This window comes from Gopherus evgoodei, chromosome 6, assembly GCF_007399415.2.
Source record: "Gopherus evgoodei ecotype Sinaloan lineage chromosome 6, rGopEvg1_v1.p, whole genome shotgun sequence".
NCBI classification, from domain to species: domain Eukaryota; kingdom Metazoa; phylum Chordata; order Testudines; family Testudinidae; genus Gopherus; species Gopherus evgoodei.
Genome location: NC_044327.1, coordinates 116633898 through 116649213, shown reverse-complemented (window position 1 = coordinate 116649213; position 15316 = coordinate 116633898). Strand labels below are relative to the sequence as shown.

Below are 15316 nucleotides of genomic sequence, written 5' to 3'. Positions count from 1 at the left end.
ATTTAAGGCTGTAATTCAGAAGAAGAATGGCTACAATTTTCTTTTAAATTTAAAGCTGAGATTTTTGTTCACAGAGACCACAGGGTGGCTCAGTTATCTGGAGGCTCACACAAATTGCCTCCTGCATATCATTGCTGGTGTGTTTAGTGGAACACCTCCGTACCACCACCCAGTACTTTTATTTTTAGTACGTAAATGTTCTTCACCTAAATTTTAGTTTTGTACACTAAAATGCTCTTATCTTCTGATAAACTAGGGAATTAAGGAAAAAATAGAGATACAGTTTTGTTAATCTGTACAGTACTGGTATTTAACAAAATACTACCTTGTGCTATGGGCCATATTAGCCTTTTCAAACCAAAGACCCAATCCTTCAAATATTTACACATGTACCACCACCTTCAGGCCTATAACATGACTCTGCTCTTTCTGTGTACCCCTCTATCCAAGCCACTTATAAATTTTGCTTCTTGTTCCTGTACAACATCACCAAAACCCAGCCTTTCCTCACTATTCACATAACTAATATTCTCATCCAGACCATCATTATCTCACATCTTAACTACAGCAACATCCTCCTCATCTGTTGCTGACAAATGCAGTCTTGCCTCCCTGAAATCTATTCATAATGCTGCTTCAAAAATAATCTTCCTGTTTGTTACATGGATCATATCACCCGTATATGCATAAACCTTTTGCATTCCTCCACCAACTCCTCCCCCTTCTCCCTTTCCCTGCATGAAGCACAAAGTACTTGTCTTCCTCTTTTTAGGCTCTTTATGGCTGCCTCTACTTTGCCTATAATTTCAGTGTTCTATAGAGATGTAGACTCCCAGCTCCTCTCTGTGAATGCTGCTACCCTTGGTTGGCTATTTGTCACAGTTTCAGACAAACACTGCTGTATACCTAACATGTCACTTCTTTATACGTAGAAGAAACTCCCCCTGTAAAAATCTGCAAGGTCACTCAGTACACTATCCTCCTTTAAATCTCTCTTTATTTTGTGATGACTGAAAAAACCCAACCAAACTTTGGTAGTGGTTAAATGAGTGCTATGACACTGCTTTCATACTGATTTCAGTTATCTTGCTGCTCCCTTGTGCTTCCATTTTCCTGATATATTTGTCATAGCTGTCTGCTGTCTATTGTTTTAAGATTTTAAGTTCTTCAGAACAGGAAATATTTCTTTGTGTTCCTTCAGTGTCTAACACAAAGGTGTCCTGGCTCCAAGTGCTACTGCAATACAAAAAATAATGTACTTCAATCAAACGACTAATATTAAGCATGTGCACAAGTATATTTAGAATCAAGACCACCAGAAATGGCTTTGATGGAATGTGTTTTTTTTTCACTTTCCTCACAGTGGGTGTGAGGATGGACCTTTTCTGGTGAATAGAAAAGGTGGTAGGCCATATGTCACAACTTATTTTGTAATATTGGGTGAATGTTCAGTGCAGGTACTCCATAGGGAGGGCAGTGACCAGATAAATAGCCTAGTAAAGGACTTAAAGGGAGATACTGGGTAAAAAAACAGAATGTAGGATGGGGTTCAGGGACTTCCCTGACTGGTACAGCAGGGAGCCAACTCCCTCCATTCTCATAGTCCTCCGTAAGCCTCTTGCGAGGCAGGTGGATGTTAAGATCCAAGCCATGGGTTGGCTGGGGGACCTGAATGGGAAAAAAGGGGGGCTGGTGGAAACCTGGAGAATTGATTTGAATAAGCATGGATTTGCCTGCACAGTACACTTTATCTGCTGGGTTGTCCCAGACATCTGTATAATAAAGTTGTGGCCTGATTAAAACCCATAACTAGTCTCCTGTCCTTGTGGTATACCCAGACAATCAAGAGATCTTCAAAGAACAACTAGATGTTAAAGAAAGGGGCTGTGAGTCAGTAGATTCTTCTAATCAGTTAGTAAACCAGTGTTGCACTGGCTTCCTACAGCAGTCCTCTTTCAGATGAGTTTGAGAGTTGAAGTCTTAGTTGTGTTTTGTCATTGAAAAATCCAGTAGTACTTTTCACAAGACTTAAAGGAGTTAACTGGAGTCTCTTACTAAATTCCATGTCTGGTAATTGCCATCTGTCTATATAAGTTCCTTGTGCAGTTTAAGTTGGATACATTCTTTTTCAGTTCCTTTCTCAAACTCTGGTCTGGTATTTCTGTGTGCTAGTAGAGTTGAGTGTTAAAGTTTGAAAGTGACTGATTGCATTGTTGTGGTAGGTGAATTAATCTCCAATATGTGGTTTTTTTGTACTTAACTTACAAGGGTTTTGTAAATTTTACTAATACACCGCTACCCCAATATATAACGCTGGATCATACAAGGCAGTAAAGCTCTGACACGCTGCTCTGAGCAGTGTGTTAAGGGTGCCAAGCCAGGCCGGGGGGATTCGATAAGGGGCAGAGGGTCTCGGGGGCTGTCGGGGCTCTCCCCTCCCCCAGAGTCTGGGGGGCAGGAACGGTGGGAGGGCACTTTTGGGGGCCCCGCAGTTCCAGAGTGGCCTGGGGGATTAGCAGGGAGCCGGGAGCAGCCTGCTCCGCTTCCCTCGCCGTGTCCCCAGCTGTGTCGCTTGGGGAAGGGCGCTTTGGGGAAGGGATCCCCCTGCACTCACCAGCAGCGGCGGAAGCGGAGCAGCCCAGTCCCAGCCCCAGCCTCTCCACTCCACCAGCTCCTAGCCGCAGCGCTCCTCTTCCCGCTGCAGGTGAGTATGGGGGGGCGTCCTTTCCCCAACCTCCTCGCACTCACCTGCGGCGGGAAGCCGAGTGCCGCGGCTGGGAAGTGGCAGAGTAGAGCGGGCTGGGGCCACGTTGCTCCGCTGCCGGTGAGTGCAGGAGGCATCCTTTTCCCAACCTCCCCGCACTCACCGGCGGCGGGAAGTGGAGCAGCCCAGCCCTAGCCAGCTCCCAGCCATGGCGCTTCACTTCCCACCACAGGTGAGTGCAGGACCTTTCCCCAGCTGCCCCCCAGTGACACGGCTGGGGCCAGGGCAAGGAAAGCGGAGCGGGCTGGGACTGCGTCGCTCCGCTTCCCGCCGCAGGTGAGTGCGAGGGGGACATCCTTTCTGCAACCTCCCTGCACTCACTGGGCTTCGGAAGTGGAGTGCCGCGGCTGGGAGCTGGCAGAGTGGAGCAGGCTGGGGCTGGGCTGCTCTGCTTCCCACCAGAGCCGGTGTGAGTGGATGGATAGGGGTCGGAGCAGTCAGGGGATAGGGAGCAGGGGGGTTGGGTGGGGTCCTGGGGGTGATTAGGGACGGGAGTCTCTGGAGAGGGCGGTCAGGGAACAAGGAACGGGGGGTGGGGGGGCAAAGCAAGTTTTATATAACATGGTCTCACCTATAACGCGGTGAGATGTTTTTGCCTCCCGAGGACTGTGTAATATCGGAGTAGAGGTGTATTGATAAATGGCTTTGAGATCTTCTCAAGATAGGTGCTGTCATTATTTTAATCACTTTTTTTTTTTAAATAGGACTGCAAATGACAACTTCAACTTCTCTGCAGGAAGCTTTTTGTAAACTTACTCCTCGTCCTGCTGGAATTATAGACCAATTAAGCTTAATACCAAACAGTAACGAACCACTTAAAGTTACAGCCAGCGTGTATATCCCAGCACATGGACGCCTGGTTTGTGGTCGTGAAGATGGAAGCATTGTTATTGTGCCAGCAACTCAAACTGCAATAGTTCAGCTTCTGCAAGGAGAGCACATGCTGAGGAGAGGTATGTGAGCAAACATTAGACGTACATGGCTGAATTACAAAAGGTGCTGGTCATCTGCAAACAATGTTGACATAAATAGGAATTGTGGGAGCTCACTTTTCAGCATATAGTGCTTTAGCGAATAGAAGATAAAAAGGGAACCATTTTTACAATACCCTTGATAATCACTAAATTCTTGTATATCAGGAGAAATCTAAATAATAAACACAAGCTGGTTCCTAGCTCAGGTTATGCTGTCTGGAGTGGCTCACAACTGTTGGTGCCTACCTCATGATAGACTGTCAGAAAACAGGGTAGACACTCCAACTTGGTATCGTGTTCTATAACTAGATTTCACCAAACCAGTAACAAATGTGAACTGAATCACTATGCCAATCTTACTGTGGAATCACAGACAGTCCTCTTAGCCTCTCCAGTCTATCTTGCCACCCAACAAACTGGACTTTGTGATAAAAGGTCACTTAAAAAATCATACCACATCAGGTTGTGCCCAGTCCCAAGAGACCAATCACTTATCTCAGATCAATTGGTACTCTAGATCTTACACCAAAGACAATGCTGGTAGCCAATTCTATAGTAAACTAACAAAAGGTTTATTAGCTAAGAAAAGGAAATGAGTTACTGAGAGGTTAAAGCAGGTGAAATATATGCACAGGTGAGTCACAGTTTATAATTCCAAGTGGTGGCAACGATGTAATAAACCGCCAGTTTCCCAAAAGTCTTTTCAGGGTACCGAGATTGTCTCTGGGGATCTCTGCCTTGTATCTGGTGCACTTCCCTCTAAGAGTCCAAACAGTCCAGAGATGAAGGATATTTCCTTGAATCCATACTTACAGCTTCTTCTCACAGAAAACAAGCTGACAGTGTCACTACCCACATGGGCTTTTTCTTTGATGGTAGAGCATGAGGGATGCATTTTGAGTCTGACCTCTAATCATCACACACAATGACCACTTCCTTTGAGATTAGCTTTTTTCTGTCAGAGTTCTTCATTTGCATTCTACAAAGTTTCTTTCTCATTTGATGGGTTATTTAGTTACAGGGGTACACACAATATAAATGTTTGCTACTACATTATAACAGGACAAGGGGGAGGAAGCTTCCTAACAGTGGGGGTGCCAACGGCGCCTGAATCGTGGCCCCACCCCCTTGCATCGCCCATTCCCCCACGGCCCCACTCCCACATTGGCTTTTCCCCCACAAGACCCTGCTGCCTCCTTCCCCCATTACTCGTCCTTACGGCTTGTAAAAAGTGGGAGGGCCATTGTCCACTGCCCCACCCTGTTCCAACCCCCCTGTAACAGGACACAGATAAGTGAAAACAATGCAAATAACATCCCATTAGTTTTCATGAAGTTTAAACACCATGAAGTTAACAATCACTGTGATCTATACTACTAAACAAGTGAATTGGCCTGGGGCTTTGGCATGAGCTGGTACCTGTTCTACCAGTGTCACAACTAGTGTATCTCCTCGAGGGGTGAGGAAGGAAGAGTGAAGATTTGAGAATTCTCCCTGCCTCTTTTACCTCTCCTGCTAAAATTATATTCAGTTTTTTAATTTAAAATATTGTTGAATATTGAAAGTTATTTTTTTGTCCTATTAAACTTTTTTTTTTTTAAATTATTTCCCAGGTTGGCCACCTCACAGAAGTCTCCGGGCTCATCGGAACAAAGTTACATGTTTACTGTATCCTCATCAGGTCTCATCTCGTTATGACCACAGATACTTGATCTCAGGTGGTGTGGATTTCTCAGTCGTTATATGGGACATCTTTTCTGGAGAAATGAAACACATCTTCTGTGTCCATGGTGGAGAGATTACACAGCTTCTAGTTCCACCAGAAAACTGTAGTGTAAGTTTATATTAAATGCATGCTAGTATTGTGGATTTTCCAGTTGTCTATAATGGACATTGGGGGTTAAAAGAAGGGCAGCTTTAAATAGCCTTTCCCTTCCTGGTAGCATCCCTTGATATTTTGCAATACCGTTTTTTGGCTGAAAAGGTTGGGTACCACTGGAAGGAAGTCATATGACCTTGCCAACTTCTTGCTATCTAAGTTCTTTCTCTTCCTTTAGTTTGGCACTGTTCTTGGCTAAGCAGTTCTGCTTTATTCTTGTTCATTTCCGTACTCATAATTAAGGCTAAGATTTTGTCACGGATATTTTTAGTAAAAAGCAGGGACAGGTTGCAGGCAATAAGGAAAAATTCATGGAAGCTTGTGACCTATCCATGACTTTTACTAAAAATATGCATGACAAAACGGGGAGCTGCGAGGTCCCCATACCGCCATGGTGGATCCGATTTGCAGGGTACCCCTGCTGCACCTGGGAGCTCAGGGCCCCCCCAATTCCTAGCTGTCACAGGCAGTGGGGGGACCTGGCAGCTCCCAGGTGCTGCCAGCTCAAGTCATGGGGGTCTCTGGAAGTCATGGATTCCATGACTTCTATGACCTCTGTGAGAAAATAGTAGCCTTTATAAACTCCACCAAACTTCCTTCCTAAATTAAAATATTTTGCTGAGTGAACTTATGACCAGATTTTAAAATCCCTGCCACAAAAAGAACAAAATCACAATAGAATTACTTACAACTAGAGCTGTCACATGATTAAAAAAATTAATTGCATGATTAAACAATAATAGAATACCATTTATTTAAATATTTTTGGATGTTTTCTACATTTTCAAATATATTGATTTCAATAACAGCACAGAATACAAAGTGTACAGTGCTCACTTAATATTTATTTTTGATTACAAGTATTTGTACTGTAAAAAAAAAAATAAAAGAAATAGTATTTTTCAATTCACCTAATACAAGTACTGTACTGCAATCTCTTTATCATGAAAGTTGAACTTACAAATGTAGAATTATGTACCAAAAAACTGCACTCAAAAACAAAACAATGTAAAATTTTAGAGCCTTCAAGTCCACTCAGTCCTACTTCTTGTCAGCCAATCACTCAGACAAACAAGTTTGTTTACATTTGCAGGAGATAATGCTGCTCACTTCTTGTTTACAATGTCTCCTGAAAGTGAGAACAGACGTTCTCATGGCACTGTTGTAGCCGGTGTTGCGAGATATTTACATGCCAGATGCGTTAAAGATTCTTAAGTCCCTTCATGCTTCAACCACCATTCCAGAAGACATGCGTCCATGCTGATGGTGGGTTCTGCTTGATAACAATCCAAAGCAGTTTGGATCAACGCATGTTCATTTTCATTATCTGAGTCATATGCCATCAGCAGAAGGTTGATTTTCTTTTTTGGTGGTTTGGGTTTTGTAGTTTCCACATTGGAGTGTTGCTCTTTTAAAACTTCTGAAAGCATGCTCTACACCTTGTCCCTCTCAGATTTTGGAAGGCACTTCAGATTCTTAAACCTTGGGTTGAGTGCTGTAGTGATCTTTAGAAATCTCACATTGGTGCCTTCTTTGTGTTTTTGTGAAATCTGCAGTGAAAGTGTTCTTGAAATGAACATGTGCTGGGTCATCATTCGAGACTGTTATAACATGAAATTTATGGCAGAATCCAAGTAAAAGAGAGCAGGAGACATACAGTCCCCCCCCCCCCCCCGGATTTCAGATTTAATTAATGCATTTTTTTTTTAATGAGTGTCAGCAACATGGAAGTGTGTCCTCTGGAATGGTGGCCAAAGCATGAAGGGACATTTGAATGTTTAGCATATCTGGCACATAAATACCTTGCAAATGCATGTTCTCACTTTCTGGTGAAATTGTAAATAAGAAGTGGGCAGCGCTATTTCCTGTAAATGTAAACAAACTTGTTTGTCCTAGCAATTGGTTGAACAAGAAGTAGGACTGAGTAGACTTGTAGGCTCTAAAGTTTTGCGTTGTTTTGTTTTTGAGTGCAGTTACGTAACACACATAAAAAAATTAACATTTGTAATTTGCACTTCCATGGCAAAGAGAGTGTACTATACTACAGTACTTGTTTGACGTGAATTGAAAAATACTTTTGTTTCATTTTTACAGTGCAAATATTTATAATAAATAATATACATTTTGATTTCAGTTACAACACAGAATATAATTTATATGAAAATGTAGAAAAACATCCAAAATATTTAATAAATTTCAATTGGTATTCTATTGTTTAATAGTGGCATTAAAATGGCAATTAATTGCAATTAAATTTTTTTAATCATGATTAATTTTTTTGCAGTTAATCGCATGAGTTAACTGCAATTAATTGACAGTCCTACTTACAACCTTAACTAAACCAAGGCAAATGAGTTGCTGTGTTATAATAATTACAAAATAAACCTTAAAAGTTCTATTCTCTTTCCCCCCCGCACCCCATTCAAGATTAGCATCCTTTTCAGGAAAAGGACACATGCAGTATATTGATTTGAAGGAAAGGTGGTAATATCCTCCTATAAAACTAATTTCACAAATGGAAGAATTACTGCTAACTTAATAACCTGTTCAGTTGTGCTGGTAGTTTAAAGCTGCATTAATAGATGTGCTTAAAGACCAAAGGGCCTAAGTGATACATAAAAAGTGAACGGGGAGGGGGTATGAGCATATTTGCTGAATGCCTGGCAAACATCCGTTCTGTTGAGCATTTGAGAGCTAACCGCATTATGTGCTGATCACTGAATCATAATATCTCTGTTTAGCTGGTTCAATAAAGCCTCACTTAACCTTTGACCAGAGCACTACTATTTATTGCGATGTGTATGCAGATTACACCTTATAGCATGTTAAGTGAAAAGGAATTTTCTTTCAGTTATTTTAAAAATCAAACTATATGAGATCCTGCAGTCTGACATGAAACACTGTTTGTTTCTTTAAGATGTTGTCAATGTGTGGATTATTTTTCTCACATTTTTTAAAATAACTGTTACATTTTTACACCAAAAGATAACAGATGAAGAATAGCATAGATTCTGATTTTTAAATGAATGATTTTTAGTCTAGGCTTTTTAGTTAAATGTAGACATTTTTAAAATGTAGTTTAATTACACTTTCAGCAATGTGCTAATCTTAACTGGACCAAGGAGCAAGCCACGCTAATGCAACAGAAGATGTTCCCATAGTCTTAAAAGTGTATTTTTCCTGCAGAAAAATAATGAAGAGGGTGAGGGTCCTGGGCATAGGATTTTGTTCCTTTGCAAAAGAACTTCCTGTTAAAATCTTTTAGAAGGTTATAATTGGACAGGAAGCTGGATAAATGCAGTGTCAGCATAAATGCATAAAGAAGACGAAGAAAAAGAAGAATTTTTCTTAAATATAAAATGCCTTATTTCACAGGATCCAAAATATCATTACAAATTATACGTACATCACTACTGAAATGCATGTTCAGGAGCGGATAGCTTCTGACACCTGGTGCACAACATGATACACAACAGTGTGCGGAGGGAATTTTAGCTAAGCTCCTGGAGGCATGCCTTATAATTGTCCATGCTGAGCATAGTTTAGATACTTACATATTTTAACTTGTTAAAAATTGTATTCTCTATTATAAATCAGAAGGACTGAAAGAATTCGGTTGTCCTTTATTTTGCAAAGAGACTTGCATCAAAATTGTTTATGATCTTTAATAATGCTCCTTGAGGTGCTATTCTTCCATTCATTGTCTTTCTGTGCTGTTACTAGGGGATTTCTTTAGGGAAAATGTCTTTCGGAGGTTCTTCTCCATTTGTGATTTCATTCCTTGAAGGTTATTTTTTACTATGTTATTTCCTGGGATAATTGTAATAGCATATAATAAGCATTTTTGGATGATAATTTGATTTGGAAATTTTGATATAACACGTTATTCTTTGATTCATTCTATATTGATTTTTTTTTTTAATTTTTGTTTGGCATCTACTTTTTAAAAAAAATGATACTGTAGTGACATGAGCTACTGTTTTGTTATTTATGATGTTTGGCTTATCCCAAGAACTGGAAGTTAAATATCAGAATATCTGGAATCTCAGTGATGCCACCATTGATTTACGCTACATGGTCCTGAGCCTGCAAACACTTATTTATGTCGCTGACTTTTATATACATGAATAGTTACACTAACTACTTATGTGTGTTAGCTTTTGCAAGATCAAGCCCTGAGCTTGGTGATAATCATACTTAGCTATGTTCCACTCCTTTACAGCTGTTTTCAAATAGTTCTTAAAAAAAAAAAAAACCAGTAAAATATAGAGGGCACTCTCACATACCTAAGTTAGCAAATGTTCCATTCTGAGTACCGAATACCAATTTTGGTGGGAGACGCTTATTAAAATAGGTCTAAACCTGACACAAATTATTACAGATATTTTAATGGAACGCTTTTTGTGTGAATTGATGAAGCTGATAAATTGTCAGTAGAGACTTCCATTATTTAAGGAGTACTTTGCTTTTGCGTTTTTAATAAGCTTGTAATGAATAGCATTTAGGGTCTAAAGAAAATAGTGATCAGAACAGTTCAGTTGCTGTATGGCCCATTATTTCTGTTTATGTATATTGAGTGGTAAATTGATAAATAATTTATTGCCATCATTTTTAAAAGGCCTGTATTGTCCCGTACCTTGTCCTTTCAGATGTTGCTAATGGAGGTGTTCAAGCCACCATTACTGGAGATGTAAGGACAAGTTAGATAAGACTAGATGAGACTAATATTGTAGTTAGTCAAGCAATTAAAAAAAGTAATCATGTTTAATCATGCAATAAATTGCACTGTTAAACAATAATACAAAACCATTTATTTAAATATTTTTGGATGTTTTCTACATTTTCAAATATATTGATTTCAATTACAACACAGAATACAAAGTCCACAGTGTTCACTTTATATTTATTTTTATTACAAATATTTATACTGTAAAAAACAACAAAACAAAAAATAGTATTTTTCAGTTAACCTAATACAAGTGCTGTAGTGCAATCTCTTTATCATGAAAGGTGAACTTACAGATGTAGAATTATGTACAAAAAATAATGGCATTCAAAAATAAAACAATGTAAAACTGTAGAGCCTAAAAGTCCAGTCAGTCCTATTTCTTGTTCAGCCAGTTGGTCAGACAAACAAATTTGTTTATATTTGCAGGAGATAATGCTGTCTGCTTCTTGTTCACAATTTCACGTGAAGGTGAGAGCAGGCGTTCACATGGTACTGTTGTAGCCATGTCGCAAGATATTTACATGCCAGATGCACTAAAGATTCACATGTTCCTTCATGCTTTATCCACCATTCCAGATGACATACATACATGTTCATGACAGGTTCTGCTCGATAACGATCCAAAGCAGAGCTGTCCGATGCATGTTTATTTTCCTCATCTGAGTCAAATGCCACCAGCGGAAGGTTGATTTTCTTTTTTGGTAGTTTGGGCTTTGTAGTTTCCACATCTGAGTGTTGCTCTTTTAAGACTTCTGAAAGCATTCTCGTCCCTCTCAGATTTTGGAAGTCACTTCAGATTCTTAAATCTTGGGTCAACTACTGTAGCTATCTTTAGAAATCTCACATTGGTACCTTCTTTGCATTTTGTGAAATCTGCAGTGACAGTGTTCTTAAAATGAACATGTGCCAAATCATCATCCGAGACTATTATAACATTAAATATATGGCTGAAGCATAATCAAGAAGTGTCATAAGCATGGAAGCATGTCCTCTGGAATGGTGGCCGAAGCATGAAGGGGCATATGAATGTTTAGCATACCTGGCATGTAAATACCTTGAAATGCTGGCTATAGAAGTCCCATGTGAACGTCTGTTCTCATTTTCTGATGATGTTTTAAATAAGAAGTGGGCAGCATTATATCCCATAAATGTAAACAAACTTGTTTGTCTTAGCGATTGGCTGACCAAAAAGTAGGACTGAGTGGACTTGTAGGCTCTGAGGTTTTACATTGTTTTGTTTTTGAGTAGTTATGTAACAAAAAAATCTACATTTGTAAGTTGTGTTTTCACAGTAAAGAGATTGAACTACAGCACTTGTATGAGGTGAACTGAAAAATACTATCTTTTGTTTATGATTTTGTTTTTTAAAGTGCAAGTATTTGTAATAAAAATAATATAAAGTGAGCAATGTACACTTTTTATTCTCTGTTGTAATTGAAATCATAATATTTGAAAATGTAGAAAAACATCCAAAAATATTTAATAAATTTCAATTGGTATTCTGTTGTTTAACAGTGCAATTAAAAGTGCGATTAATCGCAATTAATTTTTTAATCATGATTCATTTTTTTGAGTTAACCACGTGAGTTAACTGTGATTAAAACTGGAGAGGCGTCAGAAAGAATGATCCTCATAAGCTTTTATGGCATAACTACTATAATTCTGATGGCTTATGGTGCTCTGTTATTCAGCACTGGGCCTGTTCTGTGCACTGTACGTGAAGGTAACTCCCATTGATATAAAAGAAGGATTGTGATTTTTATAGAGTTTGAACTGTGCGTTGTGCTCTACAAATATTGAAGAATTCGTAGGGTAAGTTCTTGACCCCATTGATATCAAAACTCATGTATACTTTGGTGGGATAAGAATTTAGCTTATTCTGTATATTCTAAATTATGTTTATGCAGCACTCACCGGACTGTGCTGTAATTTACTGCCAGGATTAGGCATTCATTGGTAAATAGAACATACATTTTGTTAAGGAATGGACTTCTGGAGGTAATGATTATTATGGGGGTTTGGGATCCTATACTGGTTGGGCTGATAATTTGATGACAGTAACTTCAGCTCTGTTGTAAAATGACTTCAACCTAATTCAGAATTCATTTGTTGTATGCCTACTGCCATTCTTTAGATCAGTACTTCTCAAATGGTGAGTCCAGACATACCAGTGGGTTGTGGGAAGTTTCTGGATGGGTCATCACATATAGGGCTGTATTAACTAATCCCTGGGCCCTGGTGGAGGCAAGCATATACTTCTCCCGGCACAATGTACAGGGGAGAGATAGGGGTGCAGTTGGAGAGCGAGCCTCCCCACAGTCACGCCACAGTGGTGGTTCCTGTCCTGTGGGGCTGGGCCCTGCTCTGGGTATTGTGACCTGGTGCACAGGGTCTCAGTGCCACTCAGGTTTCGCTTAGCTGCCCCCCGGACTGAGAGCCAGGCCTAGCCCTGCGGGACAGGAACTGCCACTGCAGGATGAGTTCGGTGTGGGTTTATTCTCCAAACTTCCTGCAGGCCTCCTCTCTTCTGGGATTAGGGTTGTGTTGATGGAGTGGAGTTTGCATAAATATAATGGGGGTTGCAAAAGAAGGAAAAATACAGTTTATGGGTCACCTTAGTAAAAAGTTTGGGAGCCATTGCTCTACATGCATATAGAAAAGTTAGTCATACATTACGATAATAATAATGAACATTATATCAACAAATTATACTAAAATAACTTAACTTACATGTGCCATACATAACACATTTATTTGGGTACAAGATATATGTGTTTCAGTCCCTATTCAGAAAAATAATTTACATACATGCTTAAGTGCTTTTCTGAATCAGGGCCTGTATCTGTTGTGGCAAACAATACACAATGATGTAAATACTTGTAGAGTCTGTCTCATTTACTTTAATTGTTACTGAATGTTTATGGCTCCATTCAACTTGTAACCGTTTAAAAAAATTAAATACTTGCCCAAAATTAAATGTAATATTAAATGTAGTTTGCAATGATGCTTGAATTTAAAGGCATAAAAACAAACTTGTTCAGGAGTGTCTTGCTTCTGGTATTCTTTTCTATTTGAATTATTTCTGATGGTATCTCTATATGTTGATTTATTGATTAGTAATAAGGGCACAATCTGAAAACTACTACACTAAACTACTAAAACCAATGATGTTACTTAACTAACATTAATTAAGAGGCTCTGAATTTTTCAAACCTTGATATACATTCATTTGTTCTTAAAAAGTGATCACTGAAGTTATCTAACATTTTTCCTTATTAAAAGAAAATTTCGAGATAAGGTTTAAATACTTATTTTTTTTAAGTGCATCTCATCCAAACACTTACTGAGATGTTTTCTGAAAGGCTGCAAAATTAATGCAATGAGAACAAGAAATAAGCATTTCTTTGAACAGTTTTGCAGTCTTTTAAAAACAATTCAGCCATTTGACAAAATAGTTCACCTTCAAAACAAATAAAGGATTATTTACTCTCAGAAGAATCTTTGTTTTCATTTTATTATATTACAACATGAAACATGAGCCAATACAAGGAACGACACTACAGCCCTCATCCAGAAGGGAGCTCCGCATTTATAAATCTCTGTGCCAATGTAGCTTTCCACTGACTTCCTTGGGGGGTCAGCCTAAGTAGAGCCATTTGTAAAATCAGAGCCTAAAACAGTATTTTTAGTACATCTATTAATTCACAACTTTGCTGTAGGAGAGGAAAGGATAGGATGAAGGTCTCTGCATCTCCCATTTCCTATTTTTTAAAGGTCAAAACACATAGCTGACAAAGGGGAATTTCTATCAAACAAGCATATATTGCTCCTGAAGCTTTCAATTAGTTACTGTTTAGGTGAATTGTCAAAATAAGATTTTCCATAAAAAAACCCAATCTTATTCTTTATTACCACTGGCTGTGGTTCTTTTTATGTTTGCGTAATTGAACACACAAAAAACTTATTTACTGACACTCTTGTACCTTTAAGCAATATAGGAGAGGCATGATGTCCATTATCCCCTAACACCTGTTCACAGCCTGCTTAGATAAGCAAGTTTGTTAAGTGGTTAACAGGTAACTTCCTAAATTCTGTTCCCAGCTCTTCAATACGTGCAATCTTTAGGAAATCAGTTAAGTTCTCTGCGTGAAATCCTGTGCCTGTTAAAGTCAAATGGGAATTTTGCTATGGGCATGGATGGGGTTAGGATTTCACCCTCTGTGTCTTATTTGTAAAATGGGTAATGGTAGTAATTATAAAACTCACAGATTATTGAAGTTTGTTTATTACTTAGATCTCTGATGAAGAATGATATGGAAATGTAAAGTAATCTTATTATCATCAAGACACATTTTATTTTTCAGGCAAGAGTCCAGCACTGCATCTGCTCAGTAGCCAGTGACCATTCAGTAGGACTTTTGAGTTTGCGAGAGAAAAAATGCATTATGCTGGCATCTCGTCACCTTTTCCCCATTCAAGTAATAAAGTGGAGGCCTTCAGATGATTACCTGGTGGTGGGATGTGTAGATGGATCTGTTTACGTCTGGCAAATGGATACTGGTAAGGTCAAGTGCAAAAAACTGAACAAAATATCCCTTCATTTGGAGCTAAATTCTACTTTTTTGGGATATGTTCTAAAAGGTTTGTCTAGCTTTCCATCTGTAAAACAGATTGGCATGACACTAAACGTACATTATCACATGTTACTTTTGGGAAATATACCTCTCTATATACCTAGGATTCTTTGGTGCCACAAGCTCTTACATACATTCCAGTAGTTGAAACCAATAATTAGTTCTTGATTAGATTTGGGGAAATCCAGTTAGCTGTGGTTATTTTTTCCTCACTTAATTTCTTATTCATCTTTAGGAAAGCTAGTCAATGCACTTGGGCTGGCAACTGCTGGACACACTGATGGAGACTTCAGTAACTGTCTGTTTACATTTGTCCATAAACTTGAAGTAACTGCT

The 15316-nt window shown here is 39.0% G+C and overlaps 1 protein-coding gene across 5 annotated transcripts in view; it reads left to right on the top strand.

Moving 5' to 3' along the window:
* WDR7 (WD repeat domain 7) overlaps positions 1-15316 on the top strand; it is a 351772-nt gene that overhangs the window by 51994 nt on the left and 284462 nt on the right. For all 5 annotated transcript variants that reach the window (XR_004001091.1, XM_030568068.1, XM_030568066.1 and 2 more), the window contains exons 11-13: positions 3469-3717; positions 5352-5572; positions 14711-14906. Coding sequence is in view for 4 of the 5 variants with exons in the window: in XM_030568068.1 (XP_030423928.1) it covers positions 3469-3717; positions 5352-5572; positions 14711-14906 (666 nt within the window). In the remaining variant the exon portion in view is untranslated. The remainder of the gene's footprint in view (positions 1-3468; positions 3718-5351; positions 5573-14710; positions 14907-15316) is intronic.